The 25,512-nt window shown below is 41.1% G+C and overlaps 1 protein-coding gene across 7 annotated transcripts in view; it reads right to left on the bottom strand.

The window, feature by feature from the left end:
* Positions 1 to 25,512, bottom strand: part of TDRD12 (tudor domain containing 12) — an 82,953-nt gene that overhangs the window by 40,454 nt on the left and 16,987 nt on the right. For 6 of the 7 annotated variants that reach the window (XM_079908771.1, XM_079908772.1, XM_079908770.1 and 3 more), the window contains 7 exons: positions 20,476 to 20,531; positions 18,851 to 18,936; positions 12,900 to 13,089; positions 12,342 to 12,431; positions 12,190 to 12,222; positions 2,703 to 2,800; positions 844 to 920 (listed from right to left, as the gene is read on the bottom strand). In XM_079908771.1, coding sequence (XP_079764897.1) covers positions 844 to 920; positions 2,703 to 2,800; positions 12,190 to 12,222; positions 12,342 to 12,431; positions 12,900 to 13,089; positions 18,851 to 18,936; positions 20,476 to 20,531 — 630 coding nt within the window. The remainder of the gene's footprint in view (positions 1 to 843; positions 921 to 2,702; positions 2,801 to 12,189; positions 12,223 to 12,341; positions 12,432 to 12,899; positions 13,090 to 18,850; positions 18,937 to 20,475; positions 20,532 to 25,512) is intronic. The other variant, XM_079908769.1, reaches the window with a different exon arrangement.

The raw sequence follows: 25,512 nt of genomic DNA, 5'->3' as shown, positions 1-25,512 counted from the left end.
AGAAATTTAAACCTTGAATTCTATCCTTGCAAAGGTTTTGTTTTTTTTAAATGAAGCTAAAATGTTTTTTCAGACATACAAAAGCTGAAAGAATTCATCACCAGCAGACCCATAATACAAGAAATAGTAAAGGAGGTCCTTCAGGTAGAAGGAAAATGGTACCAGATGGAAATCTGCATCTACACAAAAACTGAAAAGCATGGATGGTAACTACGTGGGTAAATATATAATTTTTCTTATTATTTATTTAAATCCCTCTAAAAGAAAAATCACTGCTTAAATACAAACAATAATAGATTCCAGCATTTATAACAAATGTATAAATAAAATGTATGACAACACTGGCATAAAGTTCAGAAGGGGAGAAATGGAAGCTTCCCATTTTAAGATCTTACACTATATGTGAAATGTATAACATTACAATACATCCTTTCTGTGATCTCATTAGTATCACTGACATGGATCTTGATGAGGACAGATCCTTTGATGCTCATCTTCAAAAATATAACAGACCATTCTTTGCTTTCCACCAACTTGAACTGCCATCTGGCCCACATTTACGCATCCTTTACATCAAGACAGTGTCACTGGACCTGCCTTACAGACACAACTTTGTCTGATAAGGTAACAAGGAGACAAGAATCAGTACCACTTTTTGGTCAACGGTGCTGCTAGCCAGTTGTCAAACATTTTAATTTTAAATTAATATATGTTTCATCGATATTTCCAAGGTCACTCTTTTTTTGAAATTGAATATTCTTCTATCATCAATCTTTTAGAATGCTGTATAAAACAATATTATACTTAAGTCTCTAGTCAATTACACTGGTTTTCAAATCATACCTTGCTGCTGGTGTATCTGGATCGGCATACGTGGTTATGCCTCTTTTCATTGGCCAATACACTGAAGACTCAGCACACTGTAAAAAAATTTTTTTCAGAAAGAATAATTATGCTAACATGATATACATTCTTGAGGAACCAAAATTCCATGGGAGTTATTCTCATAGACAACCATTCCAGATAACATTCAGGCAACACAGATATGAAGAGACCAAGAACTGGAGAGCTGGGTGATTATGCCACTGCTATAACCACTAGATTGAAATGTCCAAATAGCAGGCAGTTGCCTTTTCATATAATCAGTATTTAAAATGTCCTGGAATTACTTTCACCTGTCTTTTCAAAAGACCTGGAGGGACAGGTTAGACTTGACCTTAACTATCAGAGTGTCCCATAATTCCAGATTTTTACACCCTTGTTAAAATGAGAATAAATACCCAATTTTGTAGAGTGGTCAGTAAGCCAAGAACAAGGATTTGAGTTTAAAAGTGTCTCCCACTTGGAAATTTTATTTATAAGCCATGATTACTAAATCTTTATAAATTTAAGTAATTTTTTTGTGTGTGTGTGGCGATACGCGGGCCTCTCACTGTTGTGGCCTCTCCCGTTGCGGAGCACAGGCTCCAGACGCGCAGGCTCAGCGTTCATGGCTCACGGGCCCAGCCGCCCCACGGCATGTGAGATCCTCCCGGACCGGGGCACAAACCCGCGTCCCCTGCATCAGCAGGTGGACTCTCAACCACTGCACCACCAGGGAAGCCCCAATTTAAGTAATTTTTTAAAAGTCTCTTCCGGACTCACATATTCCTTTTGGGAAACCCTTACTAGATAATACATGCGTCTGCTATGAAATACATAAAATACAAAATCATATACAGTGAAAATTAAGACTTCAAGAAAATTAAACCACCTAGGTTTTCTATGCCTACCTAGAGCTATCTCCTTATTTTCAACATGGACTTCCAGAAATACTCAATGCATTTCAAGAGTATATAGTATATATAACATGGTTTTTTGTTTTTTGTGTTTTTTTTGCGGTATGTGGGCCTCTCACTGTTGCGGCCTCTCCTGTTGTGGAGCACAGGCTCCAGACGTGCAGGCTCAGCGGCCATGGCTCACGGCCCCAGCCGCTACGCGGCATATGGGATCTTCCCAGACCGGGGCACGAACCCATGTCCCCTGCATTGGCAGGCGGACTCTCAACCACTGCGCCACCAGGGAAGTCCTGTAACATGTTTTTTAACATGAAGAATAAAGCATGCTTTTTCTTTTCACTTAGTAATATCTCTGGGAGTTAACAGTATACATTGCAGGTCATTAATTATTTCCAGTTCTCCTTCTGGCTAATCAGCAGGAATGTACTTTTATGACCCTTTGCAGTTACATGATCATATGACTTTCTTTAACCAATGATACATAATCAGAAGTGATCAGAAGTGACATGTGTCACTTCTGGGTAGAAGGACTTTATAGCAGGTTCACAATTCTCTTTTCCCTTTACCCCCCGCCACTACGATTATGATGTTCTAGGTGATGAACCCAGGTCCTTGAGTAAGGGTTATACGGAGCAGAGCATCCCCCCAGCTTCAAGAACGCATATTGTATGACTGCAAAACAAAGGTTTTTTGTGTTAAGCTACTAAAATTAAACAACAACAACAACAAAAAGAACAAGGACTTGACAAGGGAGGAGCTGGAGTTACCCTGTTCTTTTGAAACAGAGCAAACATGTAAACTTATATTTTTTCATGAATGAAACTATCATAGCCATAGTTTTGGTTCCTAGTAGATTTTAAAGGAGAATATTCTAAAATGAACATTACATGAACTTTGTATTTAATGAACATTTAAAAAGACCACCTTATTTACATCTTTTAAGGAGACGCACTGTTGTTTCTTTTCTGATTTTTTTTTGGGTGAATCTCTCAATGAATCCGTATTATACTTTATAGCTGTATCTGCAAAATACAAATAGTAATAAAAATTATCTTAGAAAGTGTTATTAATAAATAGAAAATAGGACAAAAAGGATTATACTAGGGCTTCCCCGGTGGCACAGCGGTTAAGAATCCACCTGCCAATGCAGGGGACACGGGTTCGAGCCCTGGTCCGGGAAGATCCCACATGCTGCGGAGCAACTAAGCCCATGCGCCACAACTACTGAGTCTGCGCTCCAGAGCCCGCAAGCCACAACTCCTGAAGCCTGGGTGCATAGAGCCCATGCTCTGCAACGAGAAGCCACTGCAATGAGCAGCCCACTCACCGCAACCAGGAGTAGCCCCCGCTCACCACAACTAGAAAAAGCCCGCGCAGAACAACAAAGACCCAACAACACAGCACCCCCCCCAAAAAAAAACCTTAAAAAAAAAAAAGGATACTAAAAAAAAGTACTATTGTAAAACCTTAATATATAAAATTGTTATGGAATAGGATTTTGTGTTATACTTTACTTGAGGGGATTAAATTTAAAAATCTTGTTTCAACCTTATTATTAAAAAATGTTTTATAAATTCCTTTAATGGCTAAAAATTAACCATAATTTATTTTCCCAACTTGGCAGAATCTATTTTGCAAAGGTCACAACATGACTCCCAACACATGTTGTTCTTACAATGTGATTTTCACACTTCTGCCATGGAGAGATGGGCTCATACTCCTTTCCCGACTGCCTGGGTGGGCTTGTAAACATGGAAGGGGTGTTATGTGACTTCCAAAGCTAGATCACAAAAACGTCACATACTTATGACTTGCTCTCTTTGATGCTCACTTCTGAAGCCCAGCCGTCACGTTGTGAGGAAGCCCAAGCAACCACATGGAAAGGCCACTATATGTATTTCAGATGACAGCCCCAGCTGAGACAAAGCAGACTTCAGATTAAAGAATATTATCTGAGATAAAAGGGTCATTTAATAATGACACAGATCAATTCATCAAGAGGACATAAAAGTTCTAAACTTTCACGTACCTAAGTAACAGCCTCGAAATACATGAAACAGAAACTGATAGAATTGAAAGGAGACAAAAATAAAACAATTGCAAAGTTGGAGATATCAACATCCGTCCTTCAGTAGTTGATAGATGGGTTGACAAAAAAAAAAATTAATAAAGACAGAGAAGACCTGAACAACACTATCAACCAACATGACGTAACTGACCTTTATGTAATGCTCTCCCCAACAACAGCAGAACATACATTCTTTTCAAGTACACACACAGCCTTTTCCAAGTGAGACCATATTCTGGGTCATAATACACGTTTAATAAATTTTAAAAGATTCAAGTCAGGGCTTCCCTGGTGGCACAGTGGTTGAGAGTCCGCCTGCCGATGCAGGGGACATGGGTTTGTGCCCCTGTCTGGGAAGATCCCACATGCCGCGGAGCGGCTGGGCCCGTGAGCCACAGCCGCTGAGCCTGCGCTCCGCAACGGGAGAGGCCACAACAGTGAGAGGTCTGCGTACCACAAAAAAAAAAAAAAAAAAAAGATTCAAGTCATACAGATATATAATACCTGGAACAACTTAAGGAGTCAATAAAGATAGATAATACAAGCAGGAAAAAGAAAAGTGATTAGAATCTCCATGAAGAAATAAATGCTGTAATCTTATATTTGATTATTGTTATTTGTTGTTATTGTTATTATATGATAAGAGTTATTTTTCAGTTGGATTAGCTTTTTACTTATTGTTATGATGGAGTGGTGAATTCCAAACTCCCTTTGAAATCTTACATTTCAAAACTCAATTTAACTTCCAGTTTTGATTCCAGCATGTAAGGAGTTTGGAATTCACCACTCCATCATAACAATAAGTAAAAAGCTAATCCAACTGAAAAATAACAACTCTTATTAGATCTGACCTAAAAAATGAGGTTGCAGGGCAAACCTCTTCCCCCACAACTGGAGAGACAGACGCGGGAGACAGAGAATCGCAACTGATGTTAGCAGAAATCTCCACAGGAACCTGCACTGGAGCAGGAAAAAATCTGAACTGTAATTGACCACTTCCTGGAGGCTCAGGGTGGGAAAGTAAGTTAACAATTCCAGGAGGCCCCCAGCACTTCTGTGAATCTTACCTACTGGAACTCTACCAGGTTCTCACCGTGAAGATCATATAAAAATCCCCTTGGGGCTGCCAGTAAGGGAGGGGAAAATTAACCAATTTGAAATATGTCAGCACATTCTGTTCTCAACAAGGCTGGGCCTCGGGAGAAACTAACCAGAGCCTAAACTACTGGGGCTTTACCAGAGATTAATCGCCTTGGGGGAGCGGAAATACCCCACTCTATCTAACTACCCCCTCCAGCCATCCTGTCCCCCCTAAAGCAGGAGAGGTGGAGGACTGAAAAGCACATGTGAAGGTCACAGCCCAGGGGCACAGGCTCCCAAAGATGGAGATCTAATCGTAGCATTATAGACCGCTTACCCTCCCTCTACATCTTACAACCCTATCTTTAAAGGCCTACTTTTCACCCAGTATATCATGTCTGGTTTTAAACAAAAAAATAAATTACAAGGCATACCGAAAAGCAAAACAGGTGACAGTTTGAAGACATAGGGCAAATCAGAACCAGAGTCAGACACAGCAGGGTTGCTGAAATTATTACACCAGAAATTTAGTACAACTATGATTAATATGCCAAGGGCTCTAAAGAAAAAGTAAACAATATGCAAGAACAGATGGGTAATATAAACAGAGACGTGGAAATTCTAAGAAGAATCAAGGAGAAACGCTAGAGATCAAAAACACTAACAGAAATGAAGAATGCCTTTGATGGGCTTATTAGTAGACTGGACTCATCTGTGGAAAGAATATTTGAGCTTGAGGATATGCACATTAGAGAAGGAATAAATGAAGGCAAATTAAAAATTGTTTTTTGAAAATAGATGTAATAGATAAGTTTGTTCAAAATAATAGTGACACTGTATTTAATTACTTATGCATATACATATAGAAATATATAAATATACATAAATTACACACACGCCTATGTACACTTATGAATGCATGAAATGAATAACAACGATACAATGGACAGGAGGGAGGAATTAGGAATACTTTGTTATTATAAGGTACTACATTACCCGTAAAGAGGTACAGTGTTATTTGAAAGTGGACTTGGATTGGTTGTAAATGTATATTACAAAATCTAAGGCAACCATTCAGAAAAGTGAAAAAAGAAGTAAAACTGATATGCTAAAAAAGAAAACAGAATCACATAAAATGCTAAATTAAAGCTACAAATGACAAAAAGTGGAAGACAAGAACAAAAAACAAAGGCAATGAACAGAAAATAGTAACAAGTTTGGCAGATTTTAATCCAACTAAATCAATAATCACCTTAAACGGTATTGGTCTAAATATACCAAATAAAAGACAGAGATTGATATAAATCCTAGCAATGTTTTCTTAGGTCAGTCTCCCAAGGCAAAGGAAACAAAAGCAAAAGTAAACAAATGGGACCTAATTAAACTTACAAGCTTCTGCACAGCAAAGGAAACCATCAACAAAACAAAAGACAACCTACAGACTGGAGAAAATACTTGCAAACAACATGACTGATAAGGGCTTAATTTCAAAAATATACGAACAGCTCATACAATTCAACATCAAAAAACAAACATACCAATTAAAAACTGGGCAGGGCTTCCCTGGTGGTGCAGTGGTTGAGAGTCCACCTGCCGATGCAGGGGACACAGGTTCGTGCCCCGGTCCGGGAAGATCCCACATGCCACGGAGCGGCTGGGCCCGTGAGCCATGGCCGCTGAGCCTGCGCGTCCGGAGCCTGTGCTCCGCAACGGGAGAGGCCACGACAGTGAGAGGCCCGCGTATCGCAAAAAAACAAAAACAAAAACAAAAAATGGGCAGAAGACCTAAAGAGACTTTTCTCCAAAGAAGACATACAGATGGCCAACAGACACATGAAAAGATGCTCAACATCACTAATCATCAGAGAAATGCATATCAAAAGCACAATGAGGGACTTCCCTAGTGGTGCAGTGGTTAAGAATCCGCCTGCCAATGCAGGGCACACAGGTGTGATCCCTGGTCCGGGAAGATCCCACATGCCGTGGAGCAACTAAGCCCGTGCGCCACAACTACTGAAGCCTGTGCACCTAGAGCCCATGCTCCGCAACAAGAGAAGCCACCTCAAAGAGAAGCCCATGCACCAGGACAAAGAGTAGCCCCTGCTTGAAACAACTAGAGAAAGCCACGCATAGCAACAAAGACCCAACACAGCCAAAAAAAAAAAAAAAGCACAATGAGATATCACCTCACACCTGTCAGAATGGCCATCATTAAAAAGTCCAGAAACAATAAATGCTGGAGAGGGTGTGGAGAAAAGGGAATCCTCCTACACCGTTGGTGGGAATGTAAATTGGTACAACCACTATGGAGAACAGTATGGAGGTTCCTTAAAACACTAAAAACAGAGTTACCATATGATCCTGCAATCCTACCCTTGGGTGTGTATCTGGAGAAAACCCTAATTCGAAAAGATACATGCACCCCAATGTTCATAGCAGCATTATTTACAATAGCCAAGACATGGAAGCAACCTGAATGTCCACTGACAGATGAATGGATAAAGAAGATGGGCTACATATATACAATGGAATACTACTCAGCCATAAAAAAAAATGAAGTAATCCCATTTGTAGCAACATGGATGGACCTAGAGATTATCATACTAAGTGAAGTCATGCAGAGAAAGACAAATATCATATATCACTTATATGTGGAATCTCAAATATGATAAATGAACTTATTTACAAGACAGAAACAGTCTGACAGACATAGAAAACAAACTTATTGTTACCAAAGGGGAAAGGGGGAGGGAGGGATAAATTAGGAGTTTGGGAGCAGCAGATATAAACTACTATATATAAAATAAACAGGGAACTCCCTGGAAGTCCAGTGGTTAGGACTCTGCTCTTCCACTGCAGGGGGTACGAGTTTGATCCCTGGTCAGGAAACTAAGGTCCTGCAAGCCTTGTGGCATGCCCCCCCCCAAAAAAATAGATAAACAATGAGGTCCTACTGTATAGCACAATACAGTAGTCGATATTTCATTTTTGAATCTGTCTCCTAAGGCAAAGGAAACAAACAGTTTTTAATATATATAACCAAAAATAGAACTACCATATGATCCAGCAATTCCACTCCTGGGTATATATCCAAAGAAAACAAAAACACTCAGTTGAAAAGAAACATGCACCCCAATGTTCACAGCAGCATTATTCACAACAGTCAGGATACGGAAGCAACCTAAGTGTTCATAAACAGATGAATAAAGGAAGTGTGGTGTATATGTGTGTGTGTGTGTGTGTGTGTGTGTGTGTACATACATACACACACACACACACACACACATATACACACAATGGAATATTACTCAGCCATAAAAAGAATGAAAATTTGCCATCTGCAGCAACATGGATGGATTTATGCTTAGTGAAATAAGTTAGACAGGGAAAGACAAATACTATATTATATCACTTATATGTGGAATCTAAAAAAATAAAATTAGTGAACATAACAAAAAAGAAAGAGACTCACAGATACAGAGAACAAACTAGTGGTTATCAGTGGTGAGAGGGAAGTGGGGGGGGGTACAAGAAAAAAGGTAGTGTATTAAGAGGTACAAACTACTACATAAAAAATAAATAAGCTACAAGGATATGTTGTACAGCACAGGGAATACAGCCAATATTTTATAATTACTATAAATGGAGTATAAACTTTAAAACTTGTGAATCACTATGTTGTACACTAGAAACTTATATGTATTGTACATCAACTAACTATACCTCGATAAAAAAATTTACAGCTTAAAAAAAAAGCTGAAGTAGCTGTATTAATTTCAGACAGAGTAGACTTCAGAACAAGGAAAATTATGGATAGAAGCAGTATATAATAATAAAGGACCCAGGGACCTCCCTGGTGGTGCAGTGGTTAAGACTCTGTGCCCCCAGTGCAGGGGGGGCTGGGGTTTGATCCTTGGTCAGGGAACTAGATCTCACATCCATGCAGCAACTAAGTTCACATGCCACAACTAAGCCTGTGTGCCACAACTAAGGAGCCCTTGAGCCACAACTAAGAAGCCCTTGAGCCACCACTAAGGAGCCCGCCTGCTGCAACTAAGACCCAGCGCAACCAAATAAATAAATAAATAAAATAATAAAGGACCCAATTCTTCAAAAAGACATTACAGACCTTAATGTGTATGTGCTTAACAACAGAGCATCAAAATATGTGAGGCAAAAACTGATAGAATTGCAAGGAGAAATAGATGAGAACACTGTTACAGCTGGAGACATCAACACCCCTCTATCAAAAATGAACAGATCCAGCAGGCAGAAAATCAGTTAAGAGTACATTTGAATTCAATAGCACCACCTATCAACTGGTCTTAATTGATATCTAGACTACTTCATCCTACAGCAGATTATACCTTCTTCTCAAGCTCAAATGGAACTTACACCAAGACAGACCACATAAAACACACCTAAATAAACTTAAAAGAACAGAAATTGTACAATGTATGCTCTCAGACCAGAACGGAATTAAACTAACTTAATAACAAAAGGATAGCTGGAAAATCCCAAAATACTTGGAGATTAAACAACACACTTCTAAATAATATAGAGATCAAGAAGAAATCAAGAGAAATTTTAAAACATTTTTACCTAAATGAAAATAAAAATACAACTTATCAAAATCTGTGGGATTCAGCAAAAGCAGTAAAGAGCAACTGATATCGTTAAATGTTTATATTAGAATAGAAGAAAAATTTTTAATTAATAATATAAGTTTCCACCTTGGGAAACTAGAAAAGAACAGCAAATTAAATGTAAAGTAAGCAGAAAAAGGAATAAAAATCAGAGCAAAAATCAATGTAATTGGAAACAGGAAATCATCTGCCACAATTGAGGATACTCTACAAAATAACTGGTCCATAATCTTTAAAAGTGTCACAGTCAGGAAAATCCAGGAAAGACTGATGACTGCTGCAGACCGAGGGAGACCGGGAATCGCACCAAGTGGTACTGAGCTGCATCTTTCTCCCACAAAGGAATTAGTGGGACAACCGGCTGAGGGTTGCTGAGGGTTAGATGATCACAATGTATCACCGTTAATTTCTGATTTAGATGGGTTGTACTGTGAATATTTTTGAGAGTACCCTTATTTCTAAGAAAAACACACTCAAGTATTGGGGAGAGCTGGGGCGTTCCAGTCGGCAACTTATTCTCAAATGGTTTAGGATAACATCAAGTTCTCTGTAATGCTCTCCAACTTTTCTGGAAGTTTGTGATCATTTTAAATTAAAAGTTTTATTGAGAAAATGTAAGTAAACTCCGAGAAAACAGATTTTGACTCCTTTTCTGATGAATCCTAGAACAGTGCCTGACACACAGTAGGCGCTTCCTGAGTATCTGAGGACTGAAGATGTGTGAAACGGGAGTGCGAGAGCTAACCTGCCGCAGAAGTCAGGACAAGGTCTAGAATGCGTAAGCCTGGGCAGAGTAAAATAATCATAAATATTTTAAAACTTAAAGGTAACTGCCAAGATAAATAGCTAAGAAAAAATAAAAGGTTTACGTCTAGGGAGGGGCCTGGGTGAGAAGAAGCTGGACAAGAGAAAATTACTTTTCATTATAGCTTTTCCATACTATTTGACTGTTCAGCCAAGTACTGAAAAGTACTACACTTTGATTTTTGAAAAAAAGAAGGCAACTTCAAGGAGAAGTACCAAAACTTAATAAAAATATAATTGAAATAGCGCCTCACAATAATTAACAAGAAAAAGGAAATCTTTGCTTGAATAAGTAACATCTAATAATTTTGTTTCTTACATGATAATCCAGTCACATCTCACATTAGCTTTCTTTTGTTTACCATCAACCTCTTCCTTTTCAAAGATATGCAGAGTTCATTCCAACACTGATTGTAATAAAGAAAAGTAGGAAACAATTATTGCCCAGCAATCTGGGGCTACTGGAAATAATATGTCTATACAATGGAAAGCTGTACAGCGGTTAAACACGATCTAAGGGCCTGGTATTTTTCTTGCTCTTGTGGAAATGGAAAAAACACAGATGGAAATAACACATTCCCATTAGTAATGGGCTCCTTTCAGCAGAAATTCCCATCTGGGACCCCTACAGGAGGCACATCAGAATATGGGTGGGGGCCACATAGGCCAACATCCACCACACAAACTCTGCACAAGGAGAGCCCATCTGACCAACTCAGCAGGAGGGAATAAGGCCTCCCGGTGCCACACAGGAGGGAGTGGACTGACAGAGTCTCACCTCAGAGAGGTTATACTGGATGCATTTGACCTAGAAAGAAGTGAAAAACCACTACAAAGAGGTAGGTATAGTAGGATCCCGTTTCTGTAAGAAACACCCTCATATCTGGAAAACTTTGGAAAAACAAACTGTAAAATTTTAATAAGTAGGTACATCAAAGGTGACAGGCTTTTTAAATTACCTGTGTTTTTCTATGATGAACAACCTTACCAAGGTAATTTAAAACATTTAAGGTGCATGGAATATTTTAGTTGACTAAAGCTTTAGTTTACTTGAGGTTTACAATGGATACATCTGAAATATCAACAGGTATACATTCACCCAATGTAAGAGTGATCACAGAGGAATCACCACAGAGAGTCAGCCATGCATCAGAGTGGCTGGCATGTTTCACTCTTGCCCAACAAATCCAATTCCTTAAATACTTTGGGGATATGGAATTAAAGACTAGATATGTCTGATTTCATAAATGCCTCTTATTTTTTTTTATAAATTTATTTATTTATTGCTAGCTGCGTTGGGTCGTTGCTGCACGTGGGCTTTCTCTAGTTGCTGTGGGGGGGGGCTACTCTTCACTGTGGTGCGCGGGCTTCTCACTGCGGTGGCTTCTCTTGTTGTGGAGCACGGGCTCTAGGTGCACAGGCTTCAGTAGTTGTGGCTCACGGGCTCTAGAGCACAGGCTCAGTAGTTGTGGCTCGTGGGCTCTAGAGCACAGGCTCAGTAGTTGTGGCGCACGGGCTTAGTTGTTCCGTGGTATGTGGGATCTTCCCGGACCAGGGCTCAAACCTGTGTCCCCCGCATTGTCAGGCAGATTCTTAACCACTGCGCCACCAGGGAAGCCCCCACCTCTTTCTTATTTCTATGTATCCTATTGCTTAAAGTAAAAATCAATCATAAATCCATATGTGTATTCTGAAGACAAATAATAATCACTGGCCTGTGGCTGGGCTGGAATCAATCAGTCCTACACATGAACAAGTGCCTGTTATGTTCTTTATGTTATGGTAAAATCCTATGGACTGCAAGGCGAATTACCTTTGTCAGCATCTACATCATAAATTGGTTCCACTAAATTAAGGGAAAAAGAGAGAGAATTACCACAGCCCTTCTAAACAACCCCTACAATCTTTAGATAGTTAAGAGTGTTCTTTTACATTGCCTATGAAATGGAGCAAAAGAGAACTCACCCAGGATCCTAGAGGTTGGCCCGAGGTCACCGACACCCTTGGGCCACGGATGCTGGAGAGACTTTGCCAGAAAAGTTAAACCACTTGACTCTGACAGAAAGAATACATTTCAGGGTTAAAGCATGAAATAAAACCCAAAACACAAAAGTGGATATAGAGAGAAACATTTGAAGTTGTTTCCATTGTCCGTGACTGAATCTTCTCATATTTTCATGCTAATAAATGGCTCTTTTTTAAAGTATCTAAAACAGTAAACAAAACCTTGTTTTGATAATATCTTTAAATTACGAACATATGGACTTCTGAAAATATAACTCCATGTTAATAAGAAATTAACAATAGTTTTTTATCCTGTTCTCATAAAAACAAACGGCAGCAGCTCTTTTAGAACCTCAAAACTTGTAACAAACTCACCAGGATTAAAATTCAAATATTAAATTCAGAGTCGAAGTCTCTGCCTCCATACGGGGAAAAGTCTGTACAACAATTTATATCAATACGCTAAGATTCCTATAAATAAGACAGTTTAAGAGAAACATACTGGTGAAATCCACTCACTTTCCATCCTTTGAGAATCTTCTCCTTGCAAAAACATTGGCCAAAGAGTAAGTGCTGGATTGAGTTTACTGGAAAAGGATGCCGACTTTATATTCAATCTTGGCTTCTCTAAAGAATCAAGGTTTTTATTCTCCGTGGGTGATACATAATAAGCGAAGTTCTTTGCAACCAGATCATCGTTCACACAAACCTGTATAATTTTAAACATTTCATGAATAAGACAAATATACTCAGGTGACTGTTCAGAAAATATGCCAAACTTAACCGAAAATTTCAACCTTCAGAAAAATTATTTTATAGAACATAATTTGATAGAAATTGATCTCTTGACTTCTGCTCTAGTAACAGTGAACTAGATACTTCTGACCAACCTTCCTGGCACAAAATCTAAAAAACGTCTACTTGAAAGTGCTTGAGAACGAACATGGCTTTGCCAGGTAAAGATCTGGGAAGAGGGTGAAGACAAAACACAAATCATAAAAGAAAAAACTGATAAATTAGATTGTATCAAAATTTTAAATTTCTGCTTTTCAAAAGATACTGTAAAGGGCAAACCACAGAAAAGGAGAAAATATTTTAAAATAATATATCTGGATGGACATGTATCCAGAATACATAAAGAACTCTCAAAACTGAATATAAAGAAAACAAAACCAATTTTAAAATGGACAAAAGATACTAATGAAAATAGTATGGTATTGGCATAAAAACAGACACATAGATCAATGGAACAGAATAGACATCCCAGAAATAAACCCACACATATATGGTCAATTAAATTATGAAAAAGGAGTCAATAATATATAATGGGGAAATGACAGTCCCTTCAATAAACAGTGTTGGGAAAACTGGACAGCCACATGCAGAAGAATGAAACTGGACCACTTTCTTACACCATATACAAAAGCAAACTCAAAATGGATTAAAGACTTGAATATAAGATCTGAAACCATAAAACTCCTAGAAGAAAACACAGGTGATAAGCTCCTTGACACAAGCTCCTTGACCACTTTCTTACACCATATACAAAAGCAAACTCAAAATGGATTAAAGACTTGAATATAAGATCTGAAACCATAAAACTCCTAGAAGAAAACACAGGTGATAAGCTCCTTGACACTGGTCTTGGAGATGATTTTTTGGATTTGACACCAAATGCAAAGGCAACAAAAAGCAAAAATAAACCAGTGGGACTACATCAAACTCAAATGCTTCTGCACAGCAAAGGAAAGCACCAACAAAATGAAAAGACTCTTAATGAGAGAAAATATCTACAAGTCATTTGTCTGATAAGGGGTTAATATCCAAAATACATAAAGAACTCATACAACAACAACAGCAACAAACAAACAAACCCCCAAATAATCCAACTCAAAAATGGGCAGAGGATCTGAGGATCTGAATAGACTTTTTTCCAAAGAAGACATACAGATGGCCAACAGGTACAAGGAAAGATGCTCAATATCCCTAATAATCAGGGAAATGCAAATCAAAACCACAATGAGGGGCTTTCCTGGTGGTGTAGTGGTTAGGAATCTGTCTGCCAATCTGTCCGCCTGCAGGGGACACGGGTTCGAGCCCTGGTCTGGGAAGATCCCACATGCTGTGGAGAAACTAAGCCCGTGCGCCACAACTAGAACCTGCACTCTAGAGCCTGTGAGCCACAACTACTGAAGCCCGCACACCTAGAGCCTGTGCTCCACAACAAGAGAAGCCACCGCAGTGAGAAGACCACGCGCCGCAACGAAGAGTAGCCCCCACTCGCCGCAACTAGAGAAAGCCCGCATGCAGCAACAAAAACCCAAGGCAACCAAAAATAAATAAATTAAATAAATAAATAAAAATACAGTGAGGTAACACTTCACATCTGTCAGAATGGCTGTTGTTAAAAGGAAACACCAAGTGTTGGCAAGTATGTGGAGAAAAAGGACCCCTTATGCACTGTTGGTGGGAATGTAAATCGGTATACCCTCTATGGAAAACAGCACGGAGATGCCTCTAGAAACTAAAAATAGAACTACCATACGATCTAGCAATTCCACTTCTGGCTATTTATCTGAAGAAAATGAAAACATTAACTTGAAAAGATACATGAATCCCCATGACCACTGCAACATTATTTACAATAGCCAAGTTAATGGAAATAATCTAAGCTTTCATGGGTGGATGAATGGATAAAGAAAGATGTGGTGTAAATGTAAAATAGATAGCTAGTGGGAAGCAGCCGCATAGCACAGGGAGATCAGCTTGGTGCTTTGTGACCACCTAGAGGGGTGGGATAGGGAGGGTGGCAGGGAGGGAGACCCAAGAGGGAAGAGATATGGGGACATATGTAAAACTGATTCACTTTGTTATAAAGCAGAAACTAACACACCATTGTAAAGCAATTATACTCCAATAAAGATGGTAAAAAAAATGTAGTGTATATACATATACCCAATGGAATATGATTTGGCCACAAAAAAGAACAAAATCTTTCCATTTGTGACAACACCTTAAGGACACTATGCTAAGTGAAATAAGCCAGAGAAAGACAAATGCTATATAATCTCCACTGGTATGTGGAATCTAAAACCAAAAGAAAACAAAATAAAAAAAAAAAAAAACCCCAAGCTCATAGATACAGAGAACAGATTGGTGGTTGCCAGAGCTGGGGTGGGGGAAAACGGGGGGAAGGTGATGAACTGGGTGAATGGAGTCAAAAGGTGAAAACTTCCAATTATAAAATAAATAAGTCACGGGCATATAACGTACAGCATGGTGGCTATAGTTAGTAATACTGTATTGCACATTTGAAAGTTACTAAGAGTAAATCTTAAAAGTTCTCATCACCAGAAGAAAATTCTGTAACGCGTGGTGATGGATGTTAACTAAACATTTTGCAATACGTATACACAAGTATTAAGTCATTGTATTGTACACTTGAAACTAATATAATGTTGTATGTCAATTATACATCAATTTAAAAAAGGAAAAAAAATGGGTAAAAGATCTGAATACTTCATCGAAGATATACGGATTGCAAACAGCATATGAAAAGATACTCAACATCATAAGTCACTGGGTAAATGCAAATTTAAACTACAATGAGAGACCATGACACACCAATGAGAATGACCATAAAAGTAATGAAGAAGATGTGAAGGAACTTTAACTCTCATTGCTGATGGGACTGTAGAACGGTCAACCACTTTGGAAAACAATTTGGTAGGCTCTTAATACCTATACTATAACACTACCCAGAAGTGGGACTCCTAGGTATTTATTCAAGAAAAATGAAAGCACAGGTCCACAGGAAGACTTGTACATGAATCTTCATAGAAGTTTCATTTGTAGTTGCCCCAAAGGGGTCACAACTTAAATGTCCATCAACAAGTGAATGGATAAACACACTGTAGTATATCCAGACAATGGAAGGATATTGACAATAAAAGGATCAACGTGGATGTATCTTAAAATAATTTTGTGTGAAAGAAAACAAGCAAAAAAAAAAAAAGAGAGAGAGAGAGAGAGAGAGAACACGCTGGGACACATCCTTGTGCTTCCTTCGGGAGCTAGAAAAGGACTGTTGACCCCATTTTTTCTTTTCTGGCAATTATGACCTCATGCGTCCACTGTAAGTTCTCTCCGCTGAGCATGCCTCTGCTCTTTTAACACCCTGAGGAAAGCAAGTTGTCATCCGAACACGGCCATACACACAGAGAAAGAAAAGCAAGAAGAAAGAAGCAGGTCAGTGGAGAACTTGTTTAAAAGATGTTTCACAAGACGGGTCCTAGAGGCAACATTCTGGCATTTTTACCAAGCTGTAAAATAAGCAATGAAAAGTCACAGGCAAAATCAACAAGAATGTGGGGGAACCCAAAACACAACCCAAAGAGTAACAAATGAACCTTCTTACAAATGAATAACACAATGACACTGAAGAGGGTAGGGAAGAAAAGAGCTAACCTAAGTAATTCTGCATCCAGGGCTGCATGCTCTAAGGCTAAAGACAAATTTCTTTTGCACAGGAATGTGGGTTAGCAAGTCTGAAATTACTCTATGTGAATACTAGAATTAATCAAGTAACTATACTGTAGCTAACGCAGGTTTCTTACTGTCAGAGACAGGTGTTAGGAATGAGGAGAGGGGAGGGGTAGAATGAACCCTGCAGCGCTGGATTGAAATTAGAGGTACCAGAGCTCTTAATATATATACAGATGGATAGATCTAGGAATAGATGTAAATGTTTGTGTAAGTGGGTTAACGTACATACCTGTCTTTCCTATCTGTCTGCTGAGAGGGCCTGCAATCAATGACACCCCAGTAGTAATAATGAGCACACCTAGTGCCCTGATCTTAATATCAGAAGACCATTCTTCAATAAAAGGAACCACTTCTTGGAGAAGTGGCTGATTCTAGGGCTGGAAAAGGACAAAATTAGCCTTGGAGCATCCTGGGGTACCAGAAAGTAGGAGTTTTCAACTATGGTGGGACACACAGAAAGGACACATCAGCCACTTTGAAGAAGCTCCTAACAACTAAATCTGCAACAACTTGAGCAGGAAAATAATGATAATGGTGGATTATATCCTCAGAGTAAAATAAATATCCAAAGAGTCTATACTAAGATAAATTATTGAATCAATTAATAAATGGGAAGAAGGGTCAGCTCTTCCTCATAGATTCCAATTAAAAATGCAGAGGGCATGATGGAAATGGGCAAACACCACAGAAATAAGTTTTGCAGAGAAGAGTCATTGATGGCTATCTGCATGGTCTCAAAGTATCTCCCCGTAAGATACTTAATAATTTCAAAACGGAATAAACAGTAACTCTGTTGAGGAAAAACCTAGCAGACACCACCCTAACCAGGTGATCATGATTAAGATGACAAATAATAAAACATTATCAACATCATAACCCCCGCCCTGACGTACTGAGAAGGGCATCACTTCCATAGCATTCTTGCTAAAAGCATGCAACACCTCAAGCTAATCATGAGAAAACATCAAATAAAGCCAAATTGAGTAACATTCTACAAAATAACTGGCCAGTACTCTTCAGAAGTGTCAAGGTCTTAAAAGAGGAGGAAAGACAACTGTCACAGATTGGAGGAAACTAAGGAGACTGGACAGTCAGATGCAATGTGGGATCTGAGATCAGACCTGAAACCAGAGAGAGGAAATCAGTGGAAAAACCAGCAAAATTCAAATAAGGTCTGCAGATTTTTTTAAGTTATATTTTATCAGTGTAAATTTTCTGGTTTTAATCATTGTACTGCTTGTTTGTATGGTTAACATTAGGAGGACCCAGGTAAAGCACATACAAAAATCTCTGCACTATTTTGGCATCTCGTCTGTAAGCGTAAATTGTTCCAAAACAAAGTTTTAAAATAAATCCAGGTTTTAGATGCCCTCTGTGGGCCCTGAGCAGCCCTAGATCTGCAGCTCTATCCACCTCCATACAAGGTACAGAGCTGCTGCGTCCTCATACCACCCTTCATAAAGGGCAGCCAGCCAAAGGTGAACAGCTAATAACTGGGTGGAGGAAAGAGGGGGCTCACAGGTGAGGCCCACTTCCTTTCTACTTATGGTATCTGAATTCTTTACAGTGAGCATATGTCCATACAATGAGAAAATTATGGAAGGGAAAAAGCAGGGAACTAAAACCACACCACATGTGTGTATTCAAGAAAATTACATCCTCTCGTAAGAAAATAACATTTCACACTCATCACTATAGGAATAATTTCTTGTCCATTACTCAATAAAATGCTGTCTAAATAAAATACTAAAGTAATTTTTTTAAGTAATTAAAAGAAGAAAAACAGACCTGGCTAACTTCTGATCTAAGCCAGACCTTGAAAGATTAAGAAAATTTATATGCTGTGTGAATGACACTGTTTTCCTAGGTGTGTACTGTTTTAATAAGCATTTTTAATAATATTTTAATACAATTCTTTCACTTACCTTTTCATTTTTTGTAGTTACATAAAGGTAAACCTCAAAAGTGTCTTCTTCCACAGCACACAATTTGGCTTCCACCTGGGTAGCTGCTAAACAGCATAAATCAAAACATAAAGTAGCTGATATTACAAGCATGCTTGAGGGACTTCCCTGGTGGCCCAGCGGTTAGGACTCCGTGCTTCCACTGCAGGGGGTGCGGGTTCAGTCCCTGGTCAGGGAACTAAGATCCCGCATGCCACACCGCGAGGCCAAAAAAAAAAAAAAAGTATGCTTTAAACAACTATGACTATTTCTCACCTGTTAATCTCTGCTAACCACTCACGATTACCCAGCGCCACAACATTCAACAGCCTCCTCCCGCAGAACGCGTCTGGCACTGGGCAAGGCAAGGTGCAGGCTCTCCCGGCACGAAGTCAGCCATGTGTCCTCTGTCCCCCTCAGCCCGCCATCCTCCTCCTGTCACCCTGTGACAGCACCTCGAGCACAGTTCTGGGCCCTCTCTTCTTTTCCAGTGACTCCCAAACCCATGTGCCCAGTCACAGTCTTTCACCTGAGTCCATTCCACCCCTCCAAATGCCCCAAAGGGCAGCTCCATGTAGCAGCTCCAAGCACTGTTATCGTTTTACAGGTGAGGAGGCTATGCGGACGTAGCAGGACGGTATTCAACCCAAGCACTCTGCCTCCTCCAAACCTGTGTCTCCCGGGCCCCCTGTGGGCTCACAAGGGCCCAAGCTACAAAACCAGAGGCGCCCCTCCCATTTCTCCCAGGTGCAACGCCTCTGCTTGCTCCTTTACCCGGACAGTGGGGCAGTGGAGGAGAGGGGCCAGCACCCCAGGCAATGCAAACTCACTACTCCTCAGAACAGCCCTGGAGTTGGGCACAGTTATTTGGCTCAGACGGCCAGGGGTTAGGACAGATGTCTCAAATGAGAGTCTGTCTTACAGCCAAGGATATAAAATAAAAAGAGGGGCTTCCCTGGTGGCGCAGTGGTTGGGAGTCCGCCTGCCAATGCAGGGGACGCGGGTTCATGCCCCGGTCCGGGAAGATCCCACATGCCGTGGAGCGGCTGGGCCTGTGAGCCATGGCCGCTGAGCCTGCGCGTCCAGCACCTGTGCTCCGCAACGGGAGAGGCCACAAGAGAGGCCTGCGTACCGCAAAAAAAAAAAAATAATAAAATAAAATAAAATAAAAAGAGCACACTAAAGAGGTGCTGAGACATCCTACACATCTTCATTAGCAATGACGGTGATCACAAAGTATCCATTTACTACCCCTTGCTTGCAGAAAAAAAGTTAGGCTTTTCATCAACTGTTGGTTCAATGAAATGCACGTAAATTTATTTTGCAGTGCTGCAGCTTCTATGCCAACTAAGAGACAGGCATTATTGTGTAAGGGTCCTCACCCACATAGCTCCTTCCTGATTTCACCTGTCAATTATGGATGCCCACATCCACCCCCAAAATTCCAGGGGTGCAGGGTCATTGTGACACTTGGGGTGGAAGAAGCCCCAGGTCACTCATGAACCCCACAAAGGGGGTCAGACAGCTAAGCACGCACATCTCAAACCCTCTCATCAACAGAAGGCGTCAGTTCAGAGCAGGCGGCTGTGATCACGCACTTGCCTCACCTTTCAGGATGTTCTGAAAGTACCGAATAGCTGCACTGTCCCACTTCTTGGCAGGTCTGGAACGGAGAAAAGAGGCAACTTCATTAAATAAAATGCTGAGGTCAGTACGCTAACATCATTTAATAAATCATACACTGGATGTTTCTGATATTACACGTTGAACATATGATGCAGGTAACGGAGAGTCCGGCTCTGGCTTGGGGGTGATGATCCCAGCTGCACCCCGCAGCAGACTTCTCTTCCATGCCCGCCTGTGCCAGTGCAGAGACTCGCTGAGAATGGGCCCCTTTCTGGGGCTTCCTGAGCTACTGTGCCCACCTCCACGGCATCATGTCCCAACACCATCGTCCCATTACCTGCGACACCCATCTCCCAGCCAGAACGCTAGCTTCCCAGGACAGGGACCCTGAGCTAGGATTGCTCAGCACAGGCTGGCACGGAGCGAGGGCCCCACACATGTTGGTTACACCAACATTCTGAAAGTGGCTGTGGGAAACGCAGCCACTACTGTCTCGTGGTACCCCTTTCACTGTGTCCCATTTCTCCCTATCATCTTGTCCTTTCCTATGTGTGATACTGTGATTTATGATAAGAAAGATCTATTTTGTCATGTCCCTGTTTCTGGCACAGAGTTCAGTGATGAGAGTGACAAGGTGACGAGTGGAAAGCACCAAGGTAACTTAAAAATGGGGGCTGGTTGCCAGGGGAACCAACCTTGTGATTAGAGGGTTGGAACTTTCAGTCCCACCACCCTGACCTCCAGGGAGGAGAAAGGGGCTGGAGGTTGAATCAACTGCCAATGGCCAAAGATTTAATCAATCACGGCTAGGTAATGAAGCCTCCATAAACACCAAAAAGGGCCTAGGCTGGAAGCTTCTGCGCTGGTGAACACGTGGAGATGCGGGGGACAGGCGTGCCTGGAGAGGGAAGGAAGCGCCTCTCCCCACCTTGCCCTGCGCATCTCTTCCATCTGGCTGCTCCTGAGTTATATCTTTTATAATAAACTGGTAATCTAGTAAGTAAAATGTTTCTCTGAGTTCTGTGAGCAAATTAATCAAACCCAAGAAGGGAACCTCTCATTTATAGCCATCCCAGTCAGAAGCGCAGGTGACAACCCAGACTTGAAATTGGCATCTGAAGTTGGCAGGGGCGGGGGCTGGGGGAGGTCTTGTAGGTTGGAGCCCTTAACCTGTGGGATCTGATGCTATGTCAAGGTTAGGCTGCTACACACACACACTCCCAAACCGGAAACAGAGTCATACTATGCTTTGGAAAGAAAATCGCAGGAGAAGCCACAGGCAGTGGAAGATCATGAAAAACCAATATTTAGAAGCATGGAACAAAAATAAAATAGAGTAAGGTTAGAGTGATACGTTTTATGTTTCTCCACTGGTTTTATTTCTCAGAGATGCCATCACCATCCTCCAAGGGTTGTTTCAAAGATCAAATGAGGTAAAGTACATAAAGCACTTAGCCCTGATATTTTTATTTTTACTAAGATACTAAGCACATTACCTCAAGAGAATCACAAAGGGTTTCCGAAGGGAGGTGTAAACAAACAAACAAACAAACGAATACAGTGGTTTTAAAACCTTGCCATACAAAAAATTGCCTAATAAGCTTTTTGTTTTTTAACAAAATGTAGAAGATTCCTAATAAGGAAAAGGCCCAAGAGAAAAATCAATCTAGTCTATGAACAAGTAAATCAACAAGTCTGTCACAGGTTAATCAATTAGTCTGTGTGTCTGTGTACGTGTGTGTCTCTCTCAACACGGCGCGCGCGCACACACACACACACACGCACACACACACACAAACTACATGAAGAGATACCCAACTTTACAAGTCAGAAAAATACAGCTTAAAACAAAATACCATTGTTGTCCAGCAAACAAGCAAAAGTTAAAAAGCCTGATGATACTCTACGTTGTGTGGGGAAAGCAGCACTTTCTACACCCCAATGATGGGAGTATAGACTGCGAGTCCTCTTGAAGGGAAATTTAACAAAAACTGTAATACACATGTTAAGACAGACATTCTAGATGAGGCGCAAACACAAAACCAGCAACATCAAAGAAGGTGATCAAAACCCAGTGAGATCACTTACCTGAAGCCCTTCTTCGCCTACACTGAGGGTCTCCTAGGGTTGGGTGTGTCCAAGGCTGGGAAGGCCCCTGGGGAGCACTGTGGTGGCGCTGGGAAGGGGGTAATGCAGAGGGGGCGTGAGAAAGACAGGGGTCTGCCTCTGAGGAAGAGCTGGGCACGGAGGGCTGGCTGCTCTGCAAGAGGGACAGGAAGGGGGCCGGCGTTGCTGGGCAGCCTGGTGGAACAGCGGCCTCAGCAGAGACCAGCTGGCTTATCAGTGTGGATTCCCAGGCAGCCACAAGAGTGATGCATTCGTCATCCCAAGGGAGCTACAGGTGATGAGGGCTGGGGGAGTGGAGTTGGGAGGGTCTCCACAGATCCCACAAAAGCATCCAAAAGAGAGGCAGCTTCCAAGTTCAGAGAGAACTTAGAATGCAACATCACCGGGACGTGCAAGTTGAATCAAAATTGTGCTGCTTCCGGCTTCCCTGGTGGTGCAGTGGTTGAGAGTCCGCCTGCCGATGCAGGGGACACGGGTTCATGCCCCGGTCCGGGAAGATCCCACATGCCGTGGAGCGGCTGGGCCCGTGAGCCATGGCCGCTGAGCCTGCGCGTCCGGAGCCTGTGCTCCGCAACGGGAGAGGCCACAACAGTGAGAGGCCCGCATACCACAAAAAAAAAAAAAAAAAAAAAAAAAAATTGTGCTGCTTCCCATAGCTGCTTCTTCCACAAAGCCAGTGTTGGAGGGGGAGGATGGGGCTACCCCCAGGACCTCAGGTAGTGCTCATTCAAGACAGCAAAGATCACAGTCATAACCCCGACACAGCACTGCCCAGTGCAGGGACCCATCCTGTACAAACACTGGCAATGTGGTCAAATTACTAGACAGGGGTGTGTGTGTGTGTGTGTGTGTGTGTGTGTGTGTGTATGATACATGTGTACACATGTGCATGCATGCATGTATACATTTCTACACCTATATATCTCATTTTGATTTACCTATATTCTTATGAGAATGTACAGTGCAAAATGGTTTGGTAACAATCTAGCTGGCTATCAAGAGAGGAGTGGTTAAAGACAGCAAGTATGCCAATTGTATTCACCCAGGAAAATGACTGAAAGTAGAAGGGAATACGTGTACTGGCAAAGAACTTCAAAATACTGGGTTGGCCAAAAGGTTTGTTCTTTTTTTCCATAAGATGGCTCTAGTAGCACTTAATTGTGTTTAACTTCATTCGAAACGATTTTGTTAGACTGTATGGTGACAGCTGTCATATCAGCGTGCATTAAAAAAAAAACATCAAAAATTTTTGGTGAATTTTTGTGCAGCCATTTTAATATTGGAGATGGAAGAAAAAAGCAACATTTTTGGCATATTATGCTTTATTATTTCAAGAAAGGTAAAAATGCAACTGAAACGCAAAAAAAGATTTGTGCAGCGCATGGAGAAGGTGCTGTGACTGATCGAATGTGTCAGAAGTGGTTTGCGAAGTTTCGTGCTGGAGATTTCTCACTGGAGGATGATCCATGGTCGGGCAGACCAGGTGAAGTTGATAGCGATCAAATCGAGACAGTAACTGAGAACAATCAATGTTATACCACGTGGGAGACAGCCGACACACTCAAAATATTCAACTCAAGTGCTGAAAATCATTTGCACCAGCTTGGTTATGTTAATCGCTTTGATGTTTGGGTTCCACATAAGTTAAGCAAAAAACACCTTCTTGACCATACTTCTGCATACGATTCTCTATTTTTTTTTTAAACATTTGGCTTCCACTTTTTTAAAAAAATTTTATTTATCTTTATTTTTGGCTGCACTGGGTCTTCATTGCTGTGCGCGGGCTTTCTCTGTTTCTGGCGAGCAGGGGCTACTCTTCATTGCGGTGTGTGGGCTTCTCATTGTGGTGGCTTCTCTTGTTGCAGACCACGGGGCTCTAGGTGTGCCGGCTTCAGTAGTTGTGGCATGTGGGCTCAGCAGCTGTGGCTCACAGGCTCAGTAGCTGTGGCACACGGGCTTAGTTCCTCCGCAGCATGTGGGATCTTCCTGGACCAGGGATCGAACCTGTGTCTGCTGCACTGGCAGGCAGATTCTTAACTACTGTGCCACCAGGGAAGTGTCCCAAATGCATAATCTTCCATCAGGATAACAGAAAGACTGCATGTTTCTTTCATGACCAGGCAAAAACTGTTACAGCTTGGCTGGGAAGTTCTGATTCATCCGCCATATACACCAGACACTGCACCTTCGGATTTCTATTTATTTAGGTCTTTACAAAATTCTCTTAATGGACAAAATTTCAATTCCCTGGATGACTGTAAAAGGCACCTGGAACAGCTCTTTGCTCAAAAAGATAAAAGTTTTGGGAAGATGGAATTATGAAGTTGTCTGAAAAATGGCAGAAGGTAGTGGAACAAAAGGGTAAATATGTTGTTCAATAAAGTTCTTCGTGAAAATGAAAAATGTGTCCTTTATTTTTACTTAAAAACCAAAGGCACTTTTTGGCCAACTCAATACATTCTTAAGTTAAATTTGCCAATAAGACAGTGTGTTCTAATTTTCATTAAAAGCTCCAAGCATGTGAATATGTATAAAAGCACCGAAAAAGGTCTGCAAGTTCAGAGCCTGAACAGGTCACAGAAGCCTCCCAGGAGGGAGGGAGGGAGGAAATGGGGCTGGAGAAGGATGTCATGGACTTTTTTTTAATGCTCCATGATCCGATGTATAAATGTTTCTCTTTACACTTAATTTATCCCTTTTTGTAAGTTAAGAAGCCAAATAGCACAGAGCTCAGACCACACTCTAACCCCCTCACAACACAGCCTCTGGAGATGGGGTTACATGGCCAGGTTTGACACAGTGACTCAGAAGACACCTCCTGAAGGACAAAGAGACCTTCGAAATGGCTTAGCACTTCTCAAGAGGGTCTGATTTCACGTAAGCATCATGCA

Source organism: Stenella coeruleoalba (assembly GCF_951394435.1).
Source record: "Stenella coeruleoalba genome assembly, chromosome: 20".
NCBI classification, from domain to species: domain Eukaryota; kingdom Metazoa; phylum Chordata; class Mammalia; order Artiodactyla; family Delphinidae; genus Stenella; species Stenella coeruleoalba.
This window is presented reverse-complemented; position numbering and strand designations above follow the sequence as displayed.